The sequence below is a fragment of the Galeopterus variegatus genome, unplaced genomic scaffold, assembly GCF_000696425.1.
Source record: "Galeopterus variegatus unplaced genomic scaffold, G_variegatus-3.0.2 Scaffold14939, whole genome shotgun sequence".
NCBI classification, from domain to species: Eukaryota; Metazoa; Chordata; class Mammalia; order Dermoptera; family Cynocephalidae; genus Galeopterus; species Galeopterus variegatus.
This window is the reverse complement of record NW_007741050.1, coordinates 9,157-10,062: the sequence shown is the minus strand read 5'-3', so window position 1 is coordinate 10,062 and position 906 is coordinate 9,157. Positions and strand designations below refer to the sequence as shown.

Here is a 906-nt window from a genome sequence, read left to right as displayed (position 1 = left end):
AACAAGCACCCCTTCGTGGACAGCAATCTCCTCTACCAGTTCAGAATGAACTTCCGTCGGAGGCGAAGACTGATGGAGCTGCTCAATGAAAAGTCCCCCTCCTCCCAGGAAGCTCATGATAGTCCCTTCTGCCTGAGGAAGCAGAGCCATGACAATCGGAAATCGACCAGCTTCATGTCAGGTGTGCCAGTTACATTGTTTATTGGAGCTTGTGTATTTGTCATTTGAGAAAGAGTAGAGTAATAACTCACATTTGTGACATTCTGTTCTCCAGAAAATTTTAATTTTTTTATAATGAAAAAATAAAACCCAAGTTGTTCCTGGGCACGCCATGAAGTCTGTTTTATAAAATTATGGATTTGAATTATAGATGATCTCTCAATCTCTCACTCATACTTTATTTACTTTTAATTTACAAACAATTCATTAATTATTTAGTTTTATCAATTACGACTTTGGAAAGCTATTTTAAGGATGAATAAAAGACTTCTGTGGGTACATATCCTGATAACTAAAAGGCAACTGATAATCAACCCATTATCAAGGGGTGATACAGAACACAGAAAAATCATGCAAAGCAGACACAGGAGCCCATAGAGCACAGCATTCTGAGGTGTTCAGTGTGAAGTCATGTGGTCTCATGTGTACAGTTAGCCCTCACAGATATGATGACGACTGATGTTCACAAAGATAACTCCATTTATCCAGAGGAGGTAAACTTGAAGAAAGTGTCCTTTTGTTCAAGAGAATCAGGTTATTAAAGGTATGTCTTCAGTTCCTGTGAAAACTTGGCATTGATTCAAGGAGCTGGTTGGCTTAAGCTTTGGAAGTACTGGGATTTACTCAGCACAACATGAAAGTGTCATGGCTTGGTTATGAATAGGAGGTTCCAGTGAGAACACTTAC

General features: G+C 39.1%; 1 protein-coding gene across 1 annotated transcript in view; it reads left to right on the top strand.

Moving 5' to 3' along the window:
• Positions 1 to 6: 6 nt before the first annotated feature.
• Positions 7 to 906, top strand: part of LOC103582111 (DEP domain-containing mTOR-interacting protein-like) — a gene marked incomplete at its 3' end in the record, with an annotated part of 3,221 nt that continues 2,321 nt past the window's right edge. Inside the window, exon 1 of the mRNA XM_008563798.1 lies at positions 7 to 181. Within this exon, the coding sequence (XP_008562020.1) occupies positions 46 to 181 (136 nt within the window). The remainder of the gene's footprint in view (positions 182 to 906) is intronic.